Source organism: Chionomys nivalis, chromosome 11 (assembly GCF_950005125.1).
Source record: "Chionomys nivalis chromosome 11, mChiNiv1.1, whole genome shotgun sequence".
NCBI lineage: Eukaryota > Metazoa > Chordata > Mammalia > Rodentia > Cricetidae > Chionomys > Chionomys nivalis.
This window is the reverse complement of record NC_080096.1, coordinates 10972425-10990174: the sequence shown is the minus strand read 5'-3', so window position 1 is coordinate 10990174 and position 17750 is coordinate 10972425. Positions and strand designations below refer to the sequence as shown.

The window sequence follows — 17750 nt, the reverse complement described above, 5'->3', positions numbered from 1 at the left end:
GGCATCCAGCTTCTAGAGCAAGTGGGCCCTGGGTATGGCAATGGCGGGGATGAGCTGTCAGCACATGGATCCTCGCGAGGTCTTTCTCAGCCTCAAACATTCACTTCAGGTATTTATTCTATGCACAAAAACCGAGCAAAGATAAACACAACTCATTTCCTCAAGAGATAAAATAATCATTATGCTGAAATCTTGCCTGTGTGTGTGTGTCTATAAACTACCACAGGCTGAGCAGCCTTATCTGAAACACTTGTGATCAGAAATGGTCCAGACTTATCCAGTTTGAAACACTAGCATATCCATAATGAAGTATTCTTGGGGACAGCACCAAACTTAAACATAAAACAGTCTGTATGCTCTACACATATCTTATCCACCCAGCATGAAGGTAATTGTGGGCTTTTGTTTTGACTATGACCTGCCACATGAGGTTGGGGGTGGAATTTCCTGCATGTGGGTGACATCGAGTTGATGTTCAAGAGTTTCTGATTTGGGATTCTTAAATTAGAGATGCTCCATATGTAATTATACAAAAGACAAGCAGGCAACGGGCTACGAATCCCAGACAGGAACACGAGGTAGGGGAGTACCTTGTACATTAGTGGCACCGCCGGCGTCTGGCCGAACAGGAGGGCGTGAGGCTTATTCTCCTGCTGCCAGCCAGAGAGGAATCGCACATAATTTTTATTTGTAACCTTAAATTGGAAATAGAAGGTTAGTTGCAATATTTAAGATTTATTTTTCTTTTGTATATAAATGTTTTGCCTATATGTATGTATGTGTACCACACACAGATCTGGTGCTCACAAAGGTCAGAAGTGGACACCCTGGAACCAGAGGTCCAATGGGTATTAGTTGCCATGTGGGTGCTAGGAACCGAATTCAGGTCCTCTGGAAGAGTAGCCAGGGCTCTTAACTGCTGAGGCAATTATATGGCCCCAAAACTTAATTCTTAACAACTGTATTATAATGCTGTCAGGAGACCAATTAAATACGTATAAAGAGGTTGTTTATTAAAAAAAAAAAAATACAAGCCGGGCGATGGTGGCACATGCCTTTAATCCCAGCACTCGGGAGGCAGAGGCAGGCGGATCTCTGTGAGTTTGAGACCAGCCTGGTCTACAGAGCTAGTTCCAGGACAGGCTCCAAAGCCACAGAGAAACCCTGTCTCGAAAAACCAAAAAAAAAAAAAAAAAAAAAAATACAGATAACTAATCATCTTTTCTTTTTGAGACAGCGTCTATCTAGCCCCGACTGTTCTAGAACTTGCTATGTAGACCGCACTGGCCTCGAACTTACAGAGATCTGCCTGTCTTTGTCACTAAACTGTTTTGTCTTAATTAGACAAAACCACTAGAAAATGGAGATATAGCTACCGTCTGTTTATAAACTCTTACAGATTACAATAACCACATTGAGTGACAGAATACTGACCATATCATAATCACTTCTGGAGTTGGTTCCTTTTCTGTTTGTTTTGGGAGGAGTACTGAGGATTGAACCTACAGCCTCCGCAGGCTAGGTGAGTGCTCTACCATTCAGCTATACCCGAGTCTTGTCTCTGTTTCATTACAGGGTGACTTGGTTCTTCTACCATTGGGGATTGATTACCATCAGCCCTTCAGAGTTGTACTCCTACAGAAGGCATGTAGCACGGCCCTGTAAAAATGGCTAGAGAGAGATGCTTGCAGCTCTACAGGACCCAAGTTTCAAATAACAACAACAACAACAACAACAAAATTACACTTAATTACCTTGTGTACATGTAGGTACATGAGCTATGCATGCATGCGTTGGTCAGAGGACAACCTGCAGGAGCGGGTTCTCTCCTTCACCAAGTGGGTTCTCAGGCATCAACTCAGGTACAGCGAGCACCTTTGCCTTCTGAGCTGGCTCTGGCTCTCACTGAGATTTTACTTCTTGTTTTGTTTTTTTTCTCTATGCAGAAAACTTGTCCTGGAACTCGCTATGTAGACCAAGCTAGTCTCAAACTCAGAGTTGCTATATAGATCAGGATGGCCTTAAACTCAGAGCCACCTGCCTCTGCCTCCCAAGTGCTGAGATTAAAGGTGCAAGACACCACCACTGGTTCCTCAGCAGCTTCTAAAGTTCCAGAAGTAATATTTGGCTTAATGAGTCTGGTAGTTTTGGTAGCTGTGATCCTTAAATATATAAAAAGCAAATGTAATTCATCTTTTCTCAATGAAATCTGATTTGAGTATTTTTACAGAACAAATACACACACATGAACAAATGCATGAGCCATAAATCTTTTTTTTTTTTTTTTTTTTTTTTTTTTTTGGTTTTTCGAGACAGGGTTTCTCTGTGGTTTTGGAGCCTGTCCTGGAACTAGCTCTTGTAGACCAGGCTGGTCTCGAACTCACAGAGATCCGCCTGCCTCTGCCTCCCGAGTGCTGGGATTAAAGGCGTGCGCCACCACCGCCCGGCTGAGCCATAAATCTTATCATGCGATCTAACTGTGTTGTTGTTTAGGAAACATGACCCTGGCATGAGATCAGGCTCCTGGGATAACACTTGTGAGCTGGTTATTAATAGAGTGACCTTTCTCCAGCTCTGTAGCCCTGCTTTAGCCTTCAGTCTCCCGGGTTTTATCAATATGATTAGGAAACGGTAAATGCCTGGTTGTCCAGAGTGAAGACCGGGAGGTTCCGGCTGGCAGCCCGTTCTCAGCAGACACTCACCTTCTCCACCAAGTTCCCTGGAAGAAGACTCTCCACGAACTGCCGCAGGTTCTCATGAACCACTGCATTGTGGAAGAAGGAGATTTTCCCATTGATGATTCCTAGGATGGAGGGTGTGCTGTGTGCTCCCAGGTGATGGGCCAGGCGTCTTTCATAGCCAGCATGGACGACACCAATCCCCACACCTGAAAAGCATGCAAGAGTTTCATGAAGTCTTCCGAGAAGAGTCCTCTACAGTGGGAAGTGAAACCCAACTGGGTTGGAGTAGATAATTTTCTGATAGCTTGTTCAGCATTCTTTTACTGTTAGAATTCTAGATTGGTCAGTTTTTCTATAGAACAATCTGGTAATATTTATAAACAGTTGCAAACCAGAACATCTTTTAAGCTTGTTTTTTCTAATTTTGGGAACAGGTCATGAGAAAATGCTTTAAAAGAAAAAAAAGAGGGCCAGAGAGATGGATCAGGGAATAAAGGAGCTTGCTGCCAAGCCTGAGGTCCATCCCTGGAACCCACAAGATAAAAGGAGAATTGACTCTGGCAGGTTGCTCTCTGACCTTTGAACACTTGGCACATACACACGCACGCACACATGCATGCACACTTACTAAATAAGTAAATGTAAATGTAAGAGAGAGAGAAGAATTGGTACACCATGTTCCTACCCATAAACAAACATGTATGAACAAGCTAAGTGGCTAATGACTCAGCTACAGTGTCCCACCCAGCACCATGGCCTATGACTTATCAACAGGAGAAGGCACATCTTCTTTTTTTTTTTTTTTTTTTTGGTTTTTCGAGACAGCGTTTCTCTGCGGCTTTGGAGCCTGTCCTGGAACTAGCTCTGCAGACCAGGCTGGTCTCGAGCTCATGCCTCTGCCTCCCGAGTGCTGGAAGGGCACATCTTCTTACTGCTGGGAATACATTTCCCTTTTATACACATTACTTAACCACCTCCACAGTGCTGTCTCTGACCTCCACATCTTTGCTGTTGCATGTGTATCCCCTCCAACACAATTAGGAACGATTTAAGAAATACTGATTCTTGGGCTGGGAGATGGCTCAGAGGTTAAGAGCACTGGCTGCTCTTCCAGAGGTCCTGAGTTCAATTCCCAGCAACCACATGGTGGCTCACAGCCATCTGTAGTGAGATCTGGTGCCCTCTTCTGGCCTGCAGGCATACATACAGACAGAACATTGTATACATAATAAGTAAATAAATCTTAAAAAAAAAAAAAAAAAGAAATACAGATTTGTGGGCTGGAGAGATGGTTCAGAAGTTAAGAGCACTGGCTGCATTGGGAACTAGGTTCAATTCCCAGCATCCACATGTGACTCATAGCTGTCTATCATTCCAGTTCCAGAGGACCAGACACCCTCTCTGGCCTCCTCAGACACCAGGTACACATGTGGTGCATAGATGTACACACTGGGCTGTGTGTGATGGCACACACCTTTAATCCCAGCACTGAGTCTGAGGCTACCCTGGTCTACATGTCAAGTTCCATGCCAGCCAAGACTATAGAGAAAGACCCTGCATCTCAGTTACTGTTAGGTTGCTGTGGAGAGACACCACGACACAGCAACTCCTATACAAGGGAAGTATTTAACTGGGGCTGGCTTACAGTGCAGAGGTTTAGTTCAATATAGTCATGGCAGGGAGCATGGCAGCATGCAAGCAGACATGGTGCTGGAGAAGCGGTTGAGAGTTTTACATTTGGATCCCCGGACAGCAGGAAGAGAGCCCCTGGGCTGGAGTTGACCTTTTGAAATCTCCACCCACAAGTGACACACTTAGTCCAACAAGGTCACGCCTACTCCAGCAAGGCCACTTCTAATAATCCTTCTCAAGTATTGTCACTCCTTGATGACTAAGTATTCAAATATATAAGCCTATGGTGGCATTCTTTTTTTTGAAATAGGGTTTCTTTGTGTAGCCTTAGCTGTGGTGGTACTAGCTCTGTAGACCATGCTGGCCTCAAACTTGCAGAGTTCTGCCTGCCTCTGCTTCCCGAGTGCTAGGATTAATGGCGTGCACCACCATTGTCTGGCAATGTGTGACCTTCTTATTCAAACCTTGACAACCTTTTTCAAATAAATAAAAAATAAAACCCAGATACACATGCAGGAAAAATACCTATTAATATAAGATAATAATTTGAAAGAATTCTAAGAATACAATTTTTCAATTTTTTTTCTTTTCCTTTTTTTTTTTTTGAGACAGGGCCTTACTATGCAGCCTTAGCTGGCCTAAAATTTTTTATGTAGACCAGACTGGCCTCAAATTGACCTCCCTGTCTCTGCCTCCTGAATGCTGGAACTAAAGGTGTGTGTCACCAGCATGGCTACAAACTCTTTATCAAGTGAAAGAAGGCGCCAAGAGATGGCTTGGTGGGTAATAAAGCTTGCCACATAAGCCTAGTGACGAGTTCAGATCTGCAGCACCAGCCGGGCGGTGGTGGCGCACGCCTTTAATCCCAGCACTTGGGAGGTAGAGGCAGGCGGATCTCTGTGAGTTCGAGACCAGCCTGGTCTACAAGAGCTAGTTCCAGGACAGGCTCCAAAACCACAGAGAAACCCTGTCTCGAAAAACCAAAAACAAAAAAAAACAAAAAAAAAACAAAAAAAACAGATCTGCAGCACCTAGGGAAAGTACTGGAAGTGGTAGTTGGTAGTCAGCAAGACCCCCGTGGGCCAGCTATCCTGGAGCACAGCATGGTGGAACCAAGGGAGACCTTGCCTTAAGACAAGGTGTGGAGCAAGAACTGATTTCCAGAATTTGTTCTCTGCCCACTCCACACATGCTCTGGCATTTCACATACACAAGTTAGACACAAATACACCTACAAAATAAGAAAAAAGACAACCAAATAGGCGAACGGCAACAATAAGGCGTATGCGGGGTAACCTTTTCCACCTGACACTTGTTTCGCTTCACACCTGTCTTCTCTGGTTCTTTCATTTAACCATTTATCTGAGGGGCCAGCTACTCTAAGTGCAAGATTAACAGGCAGTAAGGAGACATTTTTGGGGTGTCTGGGAGACTTGAGTGTCAAACACCTGAAACTGAACTCCTGGTCTCCTCCACAGAGCTCCACCACTGCCTCCACCACTGCAAACACGGAGCTCCATTCCTCCCACCACACAGCCACCTTCTCATCCCTTACACCCACAGCGAATCTTCCAGCCAGCTTCCTGGGTCTCTTCAGAAGATGCCAAGGCAGCATTCCTCTACCCCTCTTCCCACCTCACTTTGTAGCCAAGGCTGACCCGAACACCCTATCTTCCCACCTCACTTTGTAGCCAAGGCTGACCCGAACACCGTATCTTCTTGCCTCTGGCTTCCCAGGTGCATGGATCACAGGTGTGCACCACAGCACACAGCTTCCTCATCCCTCTTGGTTGGCAGCTACAATGGCCTCCAAAGTGATCTTTCCTGTTCTTAACATAATCACCAGATTGTTCCTTTTACGTGAATCACACCACGCCTCTGTCCAAACCCTGCAAAGACCTATTCCCTCTACTTGGAATCAAACCACGGTCTACAAAAGGACAATGGACTCATGATATGGTCCCTGGTCCCATCTCCTTTATTTCCTCCTCCTCATTCTCAGCTTGCTCCAGCCCAGACTAATCAAGGATGCTCCAGTTCTGGGGGGGTCTTGCCCCTGGCCCTGGCCCACTGGTGTCTCTGTAGCTAACACCTTCATTGACTTCAAGTCCTTCTCAGAAGGTTTACATCAGCCCATATTAAGGCTCTGTTGTGTCCGTGTGTCGTCCCCCACCCCTTCCAGCATTCCTTGAATCCCACTTAGTTTCTCTTTCTCTATAGCTGTTTCCAGCACAGTGGTTCCAAGCGACTGCATCCAGGGTCCCGAGCATATTGAATGTTATAATCTGCTGGCCTGGCCTGTCACCTGGGTACCCTGTCCCTTTAAGAGACAAGCCCCGCCCACCCCACCCCACCCCCTGCAAGCAGGACCCATCCAGACCTTGGGCCCCTTGTGGGACACGCTGTGGGAGCCCACACCGCATCTTAAAAAAGAATAACATTGGCCGGGCAGTGGTGGCGCACGCCTTTAATCCCAGCACTTGGGAGGCAGAGGCAGGCGGATCTCTGTGAGTTCGAGACCAGCCTGGTCTACAGAGCTAGTTCCAGGACAGGCTCCACAGCCACAGAGAAACCCTGTCTCGAAAAACCAAAAAAAAAAAAAAAAAACCAAAAAAAAAAAAAAGAATAACATTGGTGTGACTTGCCCGGGCTCTCTCCCACCCATGGGCGGGCCGGCTGAGGACACGTCCACTTTCCAACATTTTCTGCCTGCTCCATCTCTGCAAATGGTAAGGTTCCCTTCTCCAAGTCAGCTTTCGCTCACATTCACCTCTGGTTGCTTCCCATAGCTAAAAACGTGACCAGACCACTCGGAGTGATCTTTGCGCTGTTCAGATTTTTTTGTTTTTTGTTTTCTCTTTTCGGGCCACTTAGAGTGGTCCTTTCACACTGTTCGGATTTTCTGTCTTTTTTTTTCTTTTCGGACCTCACATAAGTGATCCTCGCCACTGTAAGGACTGCTCTGAGCAGTCCCTAGCTCCTGGTTCCTGAGCTTATGGGCCGGAAATTAGCTTGGTTTTATTATCAACCCCTGCGCTAGGGTGGAGACATTCAGCTAGTTGCCCTTTCTAATGAGAGACTTGGATACTACGTAGATAAAGCTTTAAATCAATCAGGCAAAGGACAGTGGTGGGCCAGCAAGATGGCTGAGTAATAAAGGTGCTTGCTATGTAACACTGCCAACTTGAGTTCAATCCTAGGGGTCCACATAAAGGTAGAGAGAACTGACTGTTCAAAGTTGTCCTTTGACCTTCCTATGAGCACCACAGCACCAGCCTTCTCCTCTGCTGCCCAAATAACAACAACAACAATAACAATAACAATAATAACAATAATAATAATAATAAAAAGAGTCTGGCATAGTGGTGTATGCCTTCAGGAAATCAGAGATTGGAGACATGGCTTGGTGGGTAAGAGTGTTGATGCTCTTGCAGAGAACCTGGGCTTGATTCCATCGCTCCATTGCTGCAAATGGTAAGCACCCACATGAAGGCTCACAACCTTCTGTAACTGAAGTTCCAGGGGCTCTGACACCCTCTTCTGGTTTCTTCAGGGACCAGGTATCCAAGTGGGGAACAGAAATATGTAGAGGCAAAACATTCATACACATTTAAAAAATAAAAAAGAATGGCCGGGCGGTGGTGGCGCACACCTTTAATTCCAGCACTAGGGAGGCAGAGGCAGGCAGATCTTTGTGAGTTCGAGGCCAGCCTGGTCTACAAGAGCTAGCTCCAGGACAGGCTCCAAAGCTTCAGAGAAACCCTGTCTTGAAAAAATCAAATAAATAAATAAATAAATAAATAAATAAATAAATAAATAAATAAATGAAAAGTAGTTTCTACATCTCCCTCTCCATAAACATCCCTCAAAAATCAATCATTCTGGACTTGGGAAAAGAAAGTACACCGATTGTTCCCTTTCTCCAACAGCCCACCAAATTTAAGAATGGTGGGCGGGGAGATGGCTCTGTAGTTAAGGGCACTGGCTGTTCTTGCAGAGGACCTGGCTTCAGTTCCCAGTGCACACAGGGCAGCTCACAACCACCTCTAACTCCAGTTCCAGGGGATTTAACACCCTCTTTTGGTCTTCATGTGCACTGCATGCATGTAATGCAGACACGTACATGTGGGTGAACACTCATATATACAAAACACATAAGTCTTAAAATGAAAAAAAAAGCATGACAAGCGTCACCTCCTGTATAAACGTATCCTAATGAGGAAACGGCTTACCCAGTCCTTCCAATTCCTGGACCACTTCTTTCCAGACAGGCTCGATATGGATACAGCTAAAGCACCAATCCGAGGTAATCTTAATGAGGTAGGGTTTCTTGAAGCTATCGGGAACCACTTCATTCACGTAGTGTGAAAAGTGCAACAAGTACTTCTCATCAATGGAGTCCCGCCGCTCCGAATTGAAAGGGAAGTGGAAAAATGACTCATCGAAATAAAAGTTCTCATGGAAGTGGCGGAAGCGATACTCGCGCTGCTGCTTCTGGTAGCCCTGGTTCTCACCAGCGTCACCATAGTGGTCGTAGTTCGTCCTCTTCTCCTCATTGGAGAGAATCTATAAGCAAGAAGATGACAAGGAGTCTAAAGGAGGAAGTGGTTTATCAAAGTACTTTCCTTTCTCTTCTCTTCCTTCAGGACTGAGGCCTGACTGAAGTCAGGCCTTGGGCACACTTAGCAAACCCTTTATGCTGAGCCACACCCCAGCCCCTGTGACTTCTCTATAAGCAGCCTGAAAGACAGAAGAAGTACATTTCTATTTTTTTTTTTTTCAAGACAGGGTTTCTCTGTGTAGCAGTCCTGGCTGTCCTGGAACTCACTCTGAAGACCAGGCTGGCCTCGAACTCACAAGTGCTGGAAATAAAGGTGTGTGCCACCATCGCCTGGCCAGAAGTACATTTCTAATAAATGTATAACAGTGATGCTGGGTTCAACCTCCAGCAAGGAGGCACGGGAGGGAAGGAGAGAGATTATGACCTTACTATCCCTAGAACCCACATGGCTGGAGAGCCAACTCATACAAGCTTTCCTCTGGGTACTACATGAATGCTGTCACACATGTAAGCTCACAAAATACAAACCACACATACATAAAACCTCCGAACAGAAACATTAGAACCTCAAATTTCATTTGTTGAGCTCTCCACACTCATGCTGATATTAAGGCCGCCAATCTCAGTAAGTACTAGTAAAGAAGTAACAAATAAGATCCGACAATGACGTCACCAGGATCCATCACAGAATATTACCCTGGCTGTATCCTTGCAGTTAAAGTCATCTGGACCAAGGTATGGTATGCTTGACAACTAAAATGTAACCAAAGAGCAGAGTCCAGGGCTTCATGCATGAACTGACTTCAGCTTTTTGCATTTGCGCTTATCTAATGCCTGCTAGGACACAGTGTGGAGGTCAGAGGGCAACTTGCAGGAGTCAGTTCTTTCTTTCAAGCACTGGGGTCCCGGGGATTGAACACAGGTCTTTGGGCTTGGTAGCAGGTATCCTTACCCACCGAGCCATTTTACCACTGACTTTGTTTTACTGAAACCTAACTTTGAAGACTCCAATCTGCTAATGTTTTAGGATGATGAGGCAGCCTAAGCACTATTGGCTAGAGCACATTACCCAACAAATCAGGTGGCCTGAGACTCACTGTTTACATGTATTCTAGGCCATGTTATTTAAGGTGACATGTTGGAGACTTACCAAAAATCGTGTGTTTTAAAGTTCTTTGTAACCTTGTGTAACCAGGCAAACTGGTGTGTGACTCTGCAATCATAGCAGACATCTATCCTGAGTAATTGCACAATTCTAATTAAAGCTTTCAAAGTGGGTCAGGTTTTCCAGGGGCTGAAATGTTCAGGCACCTGCTTCAACATGGTGGTGGTGGGCGGGGGACAAAGCCACTTTCTCTATCACGAGGAGACCGGATCAGATATGGGGAACATGCCCTACCTGTGTTCCTTTTGTTTCGTTCTGTGTATGTGTTTGCATTTCTGTTTGCATGTGTGTGCACACATGGGCTGAGGAAGGCCAAAGCTGATGCCCTTCTCTGCCTTATTCACTCAGTCTCTCAACTGAACCCAGAGCTCTCAGCATAGGCGAGCCTAGCTGGCCAGCTGCCCTGGGGATCCTTTCTCAGCCTTCTGAGCACTGAAACTGCAGATGGCCTGCTAAGCCCATCAGGCCTTTGTGTGGGTTCTGCAGATGCAAACTTTGGACCTCCTGCTTACATGGTTGAGATGCTGAGCCATCCCCTCCAGTCCCTCCACTCCATTTTTAGGCACTAATGGAGGCAATGGAGTGTCTGACACCATACCTCATAGGCCTTGCTGATCTGAATGAACTTGTCCTCAGCGCCAGGGTCTTTGTTTTTGTCAGGATGCCTGAAACACAGACGGCAGACAGTGAGAACTGTTCACACACGATCATTTTATCACCTTATATACACAGCTCATATCACTAGCGAGGGGGAGGTGGTTTGCTTAACACTGCTTCCTAATGGAGAAACAATCAGTTGCTTCACATGAGCATAAAAAATGCAACTTTAACTCAGGCAATTTCCTCTCAAGATGCTCCAGCTGGGCACACTTTCAAAGCGCCAGAGAGCATCGCAGCATGCTCTTGAGGAAACACATCTGCACCCTCATCCTCATCCCTCAGCACTGTGAGAGCAGGGATCACAGGCCTGTTGGACCACACCCAGCCCCATTTATTCTTTGCTGTTGTTTTGAGACAGGGTTCCTCTATGTAGCCCTAGCAGTCCTGGAACTCTCTTGGTGGACCAAGCTGACCTCAAATTCACTGAGATTACCTGCTTCTGCTCCCCCACCCCCACCAAGTACTGGAATTAAGAGCGTGAGCCACCAAGCCTGGACCCATTCACTCTTTATATAATCACATCCACTAGTCTTAAGAAATTTCTTCTAGGGCTGGAGAGATGGCTCAGTGGTTAAGAGCATTGCCTGCTCTTCCAAAGGTCCTGAGTTCAATTCCCAGCAACCACATGGTGGCTCACAACCATCTGTAAAGAGGTCTGGCGCCCTCTTTTGGACCTCAGGCATACATGTAGACAGAATATTGTATAGAGAATAAATAAATAAATAAATAAAAGAAAAGAAAACACTTAAAAAAAAAGAAATTTCTTCTAGCAAACATTCTGAGAAGAAAAACAACTCACAGGGAAGTGGAAAAGACTGAGAACACATCAAAAGCACTGAATAAATCATCTACAGTTCAATCAGCGTATTCGAGCAGGACTGCCTGAGTGCTTTACACCCCATATTCTTCTTTTTCCTTTCCTTTTCTTTTCTTTCCTTCCTTTCTTTCTTTTTCTTATTTCGAAACAAGGGTTTCTCTGTGAAACAGTCCTGGCTGTCCTGGAACTCACTCTGTAGATCATGCTAGCCTCAAACTCACAGAGATCCACCTGTCTCTGCCTCCTGAGTGCTGGGATTCAAAGGCATGAGCCACCACCGCCAGGCTTATATCCCGTATTCTACTCTAAAAACAAGTAACTTCAAGTGACTTGAATTTTTTTTTTTTTTAAAGACAGGATTTCATTCCCTTGGAGACAATAGAAAAAAAAAATAAATAAAGACAGGATTTCTCTGTATAACAGCAATGGCTGTCCTGGAACTAGCTCTTGTAGACCAGGCTGGTCTGGAACTCACAGAGATCCGCCTGCCTCTGCCTCCCAAGTGCTGGGATTAAAGGTGTGTGCTGCCAATGCCAGCTCAAGTGACTGGAATTTGGATACCACTCTGTCCTTACCCACTGAGTCCTTGCATAAATATCACTGAGGTTAAAAAGTCAATGCCAGGTAGGCACACCGGAAAACAGCAGGACTTAAGGGGATGGGATGGGGGCTCCAAAGCATGTTTCTGGTTGACCAGAATAAAAGGCTTTTAATGCTCAGACTCTGGTTCGAGGATGAGTGGACAGAGCTGTGCGAGCCTGCAAATGATGACTTGACTCGAGGAGACTCACGGAGCTACAAGCAGCTGTCCAGGGCAGGAAGGGGGGGGGGCTTTGCATGAGGCCGAGGCAGTGTCGGAGGCAGCTGGACAGGAGAGGTTATCTGAGACCCTCAGAAGGCAGTCTGCACTGATAGAGAGTGCTTTCCTGAAGGCGGGGGACCTCTCAAAGTTGCAAGTACTTGGAGCAGGAAAGTTCAGCCTGAGGGGAGCACTGTCCACTGTTGAGTTCAGGGAGTGAGACAGACTCATGAGCTGCCTCACGCCAGGCAAACTTTCCGTTTCATAGTGAAGACAATCCTGCACATGGGCTCAAGCGACTGTCAGCGTGACCTCTAAAGGAATAAAATGACGATGGGAAGAAGTAATTTCGGCTAAGAATGAGGCAGATTGATGCGCCTTGGCTGAGAGAACCATGTTCCGCCAATCTGCTTCTCCTGGGGGGCCTTGGTACTCTGCTAACACGGATGGCAAATAAAAGTGCTCATGATAATACAATTCTTGGGTGAGAATATGGTTTTCCTGACAGAAAAAAAGTCACTTTACATGGTTTCACCAAGCAAGTAACAATTTTTGTGAGGTCTAAGAAATACTTAGTAAAGCACCTGGCAAAATATGGTCGACCGCTAACCACTTCCCCTGCCTAGGATCCTTCTGGAAGTCAATTGGGGCCATAAGGCCACTTTTGGTGTTACTATGAAACCATTTCCCCTGCCTAGGATCTTTCTGGAAGTCAAATGAGGCTGTAAGGCCACCTTCGGTGTTGCTATGAAACCATTTCCCTCTTCCTCAAGTTATTCTGGAGTGAAGTGGGGCCATGACGCCACTTCAGTGTTTCTATGAAACCATCTAGAGGTGACACAGAATAAAGTGAGAAAACACTGCCAGGGCCCAAACGGCGGAGAACAGGAGGACGGCACAAACACTCAGGTAAAATACGATTCCAATGCACAGAGCCAGCACTGTTCATTTGTACGGCTATGAATTATTCCAAGAGACTCCAGCAGAAGGGACACAACACCTTTTACAGCACAAGGCATTCTTGCAGGAGGTCCCACATCCTTAGGCCAGCATTCTGTCCAGCCAAGGCTAGACATCCCATCCAGAGGCTGCTATTTCTGAAATAACCGCAGGTTGTCAATTTTGCTTTAAGTACAGCCAGGCATGGCCCTGAAATATTACTAAAAGCCAGTTTGGCAGAGAATTGCTGGCAAGAGGCCATGCATTAGTGGACAACGTGCTTTTGCTTTCAGCATCCAATTCTAGAGTCCTCACGATGTGAGCATAGTCCCAAATGCATGTTCAGAACATTATAAACGACCCACCTTTACCACAACTAGTTTAAAATCAAGCTAAATCTGTTTAGTGAGGGAAAATGTTGCCAGTCAGAGCCAGGCCTGATTACAGACTCATCTGCTTTGGGCAACTCTGTGGCTGCCCAACTGGACACTCCTTCCCGCCAAAGCTCTAACCTTCTCAACCTTACTCATGCACAGATAGATGGGCAAGTGATCACAAAGCCAAAGGCAATACAGGCTTACCAACTCTGAGCTTTGACCTTTCCATTTGTCTATCGGGTTCAAACACCTCTTTCTCGGGCTAATCAAACGGGGGCCATGACACACAGAACCCGGAGGTGACCATGCAGTAGGTGCTCAGTAACACCGTGCCTATCACTCTCTCTGCAGCTGCTTAGCATTTGTGCCTCTTGGGCTGGGCTGAAGCTGTCCTCAGAGAGGTTTGCCCCAGAAAGTTTAACACTTATTGCTCCTCTGCTAATGATAATCCTGAAAACAACATATAAAACTGATAGTTCTCATGAGTACACATAACACTCAGGAGGCAGGGTATCCCTATGAGTTCAGGGCCAGCCTGGTCTACATAGCAAGTTCTAGGCCAGACAGGCTATATAGAAAGAGCCCTGTCTACCCCCCCCCCCCCAAAAAAAATCTGATAGCTCTCTTTAAGATTTTTTTTTCTCTTTTTTTTTTTTATTTTTTTTATTTTTTTTTCTCTTTAAGATTTTATTTTATTTTTTAAAGTAATACACTTGGTTCTCGAATCTCCTCTTAAAGTTGGAGGTCAAAGTACTTATTCTAAACTTTTTTTATAGCTTAGAGATTTAGAGAACAGAATTGTATAATGTTTCCTGTAGCATTTATACCTATTAAGAACTGCTTTATGGGGCTGGAGGGATGGCTCAGTGGTTAAGAGCACTTGCTGCTCTCACAGAGGCAGAGGACCTGGGTTCAGTTCCTGCACCCACATCAGCAACTCACAGCTCCAGGTACTTGGCAGCCTCTTCTGATATATACACAGAATTCAAAATAATATTTTTAAAAAACAGAGAAACTCTGTCTCAGAAAAACCAAACCAACAAAATTACTATAAATATCACACGACAAGAAGGGCAGCACATGGCTGCTGATCACATCACTGTCGGTTCCTTCCCTTTCCTGATTCATTTGCTCTAGTGGACTTGAACTCACCAGCAAGCCCAGGCTGTCCTCAACTCAGAGTGGGTGAGGCTCCTGCCTCTGCCTCACAAGTGCTGGGATCATAAGTGTAGGGTACCATGTCCAGTTTGATTACTTTTTTTTTTCTCTCAAGAGGAAGGAAGGGTTTATTTCACTTCTTCCACATCACCATTGATCATCCCCAGAACTCAGCACAGGAACTCAAGCAGGACAGGAACATGGAGGCAAGAGTTGATCTAGAAGTGCTGTTTAGTGGCTTGCTCATTCTGCTTCTTACAGAACCCAGAACCATCAGCTCAAGGGTTGCCCCAACTACTTTTTTTTGTTAATCAAAGTTACTTCTTTTTTCTTTCTTTTCTTTTCTTTTTTGTTTTTTTCTGAGACAAGATTGTGTAGCCCTGGCTGTCCTAGAACTCACTCTGTAGACCAGGCTGCCCTCGAACTCACAAAGATCTGCCTGTCTCTGCCTCTAAGTGCTGGGATTAACAGAGTGCACCATTATCCCTGGTTTCAAAGTTACATCTTATTTTAACATCACATAATATCCTAACAGTACCTAAGACAACGCTCTAAGCCATAGTATTCTTGAAGGGAGTGTGTCAAAGTAAGCACAAGCTTTGTGTGATTACTAGCACTGATGGAACACGGGTCGCTAACTGAACACCAACACTCGAGACAACTATGTCTGCTGAGCAGACAAACCACCTGCTGACTGCTTAGCATATGTTAAACTTCCATTCTTGGTTTCACATACCATTCCCGGGCGAGCTTCTTATACGCCTTTTTAATGTCAGCCTGACTGGCGGTGCGGCTGACCCCCAGGACTCGGTATGGGTCAAAATCCAATGCGGACAGACCCTGCAGGGTCAGAAATAGAACTATCCAGAGCCGCCAGGAAACCTCCATCTCTCTTTCTTCCCAGAGCTGAAATGATTAAGAGGCAGCTGTAAGTTCCAGAGACAGAGACCTGGACGGTCTTGCTTTTCTTAGGTGAGGAGACAAAGATAATGGTAAGAATTAAAAAGGACTTCTAAAGAATGGGACTGTGTCAATCTAGCTGACCAGATCTTAAAAACAAACAAACAAACAAAAAATCCCACAAACAAGCTGAGCAGTGGTGGTGCACACCTTTAATCCTAGCACCCAGGAGGCAGAGGCAGGGAGGTATCTGAGCTGAAGGCTAGCCTGGTCTACAGAGAGAGTTCCAGGATAGCCAGGGATGTATTGAGAAACCCTCTCTTGAAAAACAAAAGCAAAAAACTGAAAATGAATGAGCTAAAATAAGTAGCAACTGTGAGAATATATTAAGGATAACCAAGAAACCACATCTCAAATGCACAATTTCATCTATCCTGACAATGAAGTTAGAATTAATGGCTTCAGAGTAGCTCACTCTAAGTATTAAGTAAACTCATAAATTCATCATGTGATTTATCATGTACTAAATTACAATCTGGGATCATTGTGGTATTTCTGGGCACTAAATAAAATGTAAAACATCTTAAAAATAACTGAGTTCAGTAATGTTCAGTAAGACTGCTATTATTTTTTCACCGTGTTCATTTAAACAGGAAAATGAGAAGTTGTTCTTTAATCCGGTTAGCAATTGACCATGGAAACTTCAGATATGAAAAAGTGGTTAAGAAAAAATTTAGTTTTCTGCTTAAAGACAAAAAACAGGAAAGACCTGAATAGGTATGACTTTGAAATGTTTAAATTCCAACCCAGCTGAGGGGTTGAGTTCTATGTGGGTTTTCGAATAACCTTGGTTAATGAGATGGTGTGGTACTGGGAACACATACAGGCTATGATCTTTTATACCATACACTGTTTTCATGGATCCCATTGATCTTGACCTCACAGTGTTAAGGTTCAGTCTGGCATGTTACTCAGGAGGGTGGATTTTGACAAGTGCAAGTTGGGGGTCTTCACAGACAGCGGGCCGCTGTTTAGAACTGCACCCATGCTAAGTAAAATCGACAAGCAGGCCAGTTTTTCCCTTTAAACAACCTGTTCTGAGCTCACCTGGCTTTGGGATTAGACTGGGGGGGGGGAGGCTGTCCATCACCACTCTAGGACCTAAACCTGTGTTCTTGCTGATAGGGTAGGATTGAACACTAGCACCTAGAAGGATCTTCACCGGCAGGGGTCGGGAAGAGTAAAGTGGATAAGGCGTGGGTGCGGTGGGGAAGTTCTTTGGCTGACATTCTCCAGCTCCAGGGGGGCCGGCCTCAGTGCAGCAGACGCACTGGCCAACAGGTAGCCATCGGTGTCCCCCAAAGGCAGGAGGCGGCGGCTCCCTGGTGGTCCTCGCAGGACCCAGCTCGCCTCGGGTGCCCACTCGGGTCGCGACCTTCCAGGAGGCGGCCCCCTCCCGCGCCGCCCCGGTTCCTGTCGGCTCCCCGGTCCCCCAGGGCCCAGCGCGGGCTGAGGACGCGGAGGAGCTGACGGGAGATCACCGAGCCCTGTCGGGCCCCGCCGCGTCCGCGCGTCACGCCGGGAAGGAGTTACCGGGAAGCCCAACCGGCCGCAGGGTCCGTGCTCCAGTGAATCCGCCGGGGCCGGCGCTTCCAGTCCACACCGGAGCACCTGGGGAGGAGAAAGAGGCGGGGCCCAGGCTCGGGCGGTCACGTGACAGTTAAAGACATCGCACTCCGAATGCGTTCATAAGATCAGGTTTAGGCCGCGCACTAAGCGAGATTTTTGGCCCCTGCCCTTCACCGTAGGCACGTGGATGTGGCGTGGTTGCTATAGGAACGGAGCGCGCTCTTCGGCAGGGTCCGAAGGCTCGATCTTGACCAGCGAGGCCAGAACGTGCCTTCTAGCGAGGCGGAGACGCTATGCATCACGGGATGCCAGGAAGACCTCCGGGAACCGGGGAGGGGTTTCCACTGGTGGCCAGAAGGTGGCCTACGTCTAGCAACCGTTGCTAGGACGGGGACGCAATCGCTGGTCCCAGTTCACTTTAACCCTATTCAT

General features: G+C 46.2%; 1 protein-coding gene across 2 annotated transcripts in view; it reads right to left on the bottom strand.

Moving 5' to 3' along the window:
• The window catches only part of Dnajc16 (DnaJ heat shock protein family (Hsp40) member C16), a 32023-nt gene extending 14469 nt beyond the window's left edge, over window positions 1-17554 (bottom strand). Inside the window, exons 1-6 of one of the 2 annotated variants that reach the window (XM_057784982.1) lie at window positions 17283-17554; window positions 15526-15695; window positions 10638-10704; window positions 8546-8879; window positions 2703-2887; window positions 591-695 (exon numbers count right to left, since the gene is read on the bottom strand). In XM_057784982.1, the coding sequence (XP_057640965.1) occupies window positions 591-695; window positions 2703-2887; window positions 8546-8879; window positions 10638-10704; window positions 15526-15677 (843 nt within the window). In that variant the 5' untranslated portion in view covers window positions 15678-15695; window positions 17283-17554. The remainder of the gene's footprint in view (window positions 1-590; window positions 696-2702; window positions 2888-8545; window positions 8880-10637; window positions 10705-15525; window positions 15696-17282) is intronic. The other variant, XM_057784983.1, reaches the window with a different exon arrangement.
• Between the last annotated feature and the right edge of the window lie 196 nt (window positions 17555-17750).